The sequence below is a fragment of the Myotis davidii genome, unplaced genomic scaffold (genome assembly GCF_000327345.1).
Source record: "Myotis davidii unplaced genomic scaffold, ASM32734v1 scaffold653, whole genome shotgun sequence".
In the NCBI taxonomy this organism is placed as follows: Eukaryota; Metazoa; Chordata; class Mammalia; order Chiroptera; family Vespertilionidae; genus Myotis; species Myotis davidii.
The window spans coordinates 736-2585 of NW_006285129.1; the positions used below are offsets into that span (position 1 = coordinate 736).

Sequence of the window (1850 nt, forward strand, 5' to 3'; positions counted from 1 at the left end):
CGGGTGTACTTGGTGACGGCCTTGGTGCCCTCGGACACGGCGTGCTTGGCCAGCTCGCCGGGCAGCAGCAGGCGCACGGCCGTCTGGATCTCCCGGGACGTGATGGTGGAGCGCTTGTTGTAGTGCGCCAGGCGCGACGCCTCGCCGGCGATGCGCTCGAAGATGTCGTTGACGAAGGAGTTCATGATGCCCATGGCCTTGGACGAGATGCCGGTGTCCGGATGAACTTGCTTCAGCACCTTGTACACGTAGATGGAGTAGCTCTCCTTGCGGCTGCGCTTGCGCTTCTTGCCATCCTTCTTCTGGGCCTTGGTGACCGCCTTCTTCGAGCCCTTCTTGGGCGCGGGAGCGGACTTGGCCGGCTCAGGCATAGCGGGAAGCACCAGCGGCAGAAAAAAGACCAGGCACGCAAAGACAACAGCGGGACCGGGGCTACCGGAAGCGGCTCGGTACTTATAGAGGCTGTATGCAAATTAAGGTCCCGAGTACGCGGCGTTCTGATTGGCGGGCTTTCAGTGGCGCTCGTGTTGGGGTGGGGGCGAGAGTATGCAAATAGGTGTATTCCGCCCGCGCTCTCCTATTGGCCGTCAGGACAAAGCTGTGCGTTAGCCAATCAGAGCGCTCGGTGAACAATCGCCGTTCTGCCTATAAAAAGGTGAAAGGGAGCGGTTTAGGGCGACTTTTTCGGTCGTCAGTCGGGAAGTGCTCGCAGTACTTGCGTCGCTGTCATGTCCGGTCGTGGCAAGCAGGGAGGCAAGGCCCGCGCTAAGGCCAAGTCCCGCTCCAGATCTCGCTCCTTTAGAGCCCAGCTGCAGTTCCCCGTGGGCCGAATCCACCGGCTGCTCCGCAAGGGCCACTACGCCGAGCGCATTGGGGCGGGCGCGCCCGTGTACCTGGCGGCCGTGCTGGAGTACCTGACAGCCGAGATCTTAGAATTAGCAGGAAACGCGTCCCGCGACAACAAGAAGACGCGCATCATCCCGCGCCACCTGCAGCTGGCCATCCGCAACGACGAGGAGCTCAACAAGCTGCTGGGCAAGGTGACCATCGCCCAGGGCGGCGTGTTGCCCAACATCCAGGCCGTGTTGCTCCCCAAGAAGACGGAGAGCCACCACAAGGCGAAGGGCAAGTGAGGCCGTGCGCCTGGCGCCCACCCAGCCCCCCGTTTCGAAAGGGGCACCTGTGAAATCAAAAGGCTCTTTTCAGAGCCACCCACTCTTTCAAGTAAAAGAGGCTGTTATTATCGTACCCAGTCGTCTTCTCTGCCCCGACGCCGACGCCCGCAGTAGAAAGTGCTAACCCTACCCCCATGGGCAGGGCTGGCAGGGCCAGCCATTTGCCTTACGCCTCCCAACCGCCCCTCCCCGCTCACGCCTCGAGCACTTGGCCACCTAGACTGGGCGGGATGGGATGGGATGGGATGGGATGGGATGGGATAGGCCGGGCCGGGCCGTAAATCTTAAGGACACGATCACGGCAGGTGAGGGTAACGAGCCTCTCGGGCGCCTCGGTTACAACAACACCTCTGAGAGGCGACCCCGGGCGCGCAATTTCCCTCACCCCCGAGACCTATGCCCAGCACTTGTAGGGAGGCCCAGTAGCGAGGGGACATTCACTGACACGACACACCCCACCCCAGTCGGTAGGAGGGCGGATCGACCCGACCCTGGAGCTTGGCCTAACTAAGCCGACTATCTAAAGGTTCCCTGTTGTCTTTTTTCCAAGCGAGAGGACGCCTTCCCGGCGGGGGTTAGGGCTTTCGGGGGCGGGGTCTTGTGCCTGGGGCGGGGACGGACCATTTTCCGGTCCGAAAGCCGGGAAAAGCGGTCCTTCAGATTGACAAAGGGGCC

The 1850-nt window shown here is 62.1% G+C and overlaps 2 protein-coding genes across 2 annotated transcripts; one reads left to right on the forward strand and one right to left on the reverse strand.

Annotated features, from left to right (window-relative positions):
• Window positions 1-2: 2 nt before the first annotated feature.
• On the reverse strand, window positions 3-445 carry LOC102764878 (histone H2B type 2-E-like; the record flags this gene model as incomplete). The annotated part of the gene is made up of 1 exon (XM_006755724.2): window positions 3-445. A coding segment is annotated over exon 1 (369 nt), but the record flags the coding sequence as incomplete, so codon positions are not given.
• A 108-nt stretch (window positions 446-553) lies between these two features.
• On the forward strand, window positions 554-1248 carry LOC102762411 (histone H2A type 1). Its single transcript, XM_006755613.2, has one exon. It carries the CDS (start codon window positions 729-731, stop codon window positions 1131-1133), a length of 405 nt encoding a protein of 134 aa, XP_006755676.1. The 5' UTR covers window positions 554-728; the 3' UTR covers window positions 1134-1248.
• The last annotated feature ends 602 nt before the right edge of the window (window positions 1249-1850 follow it).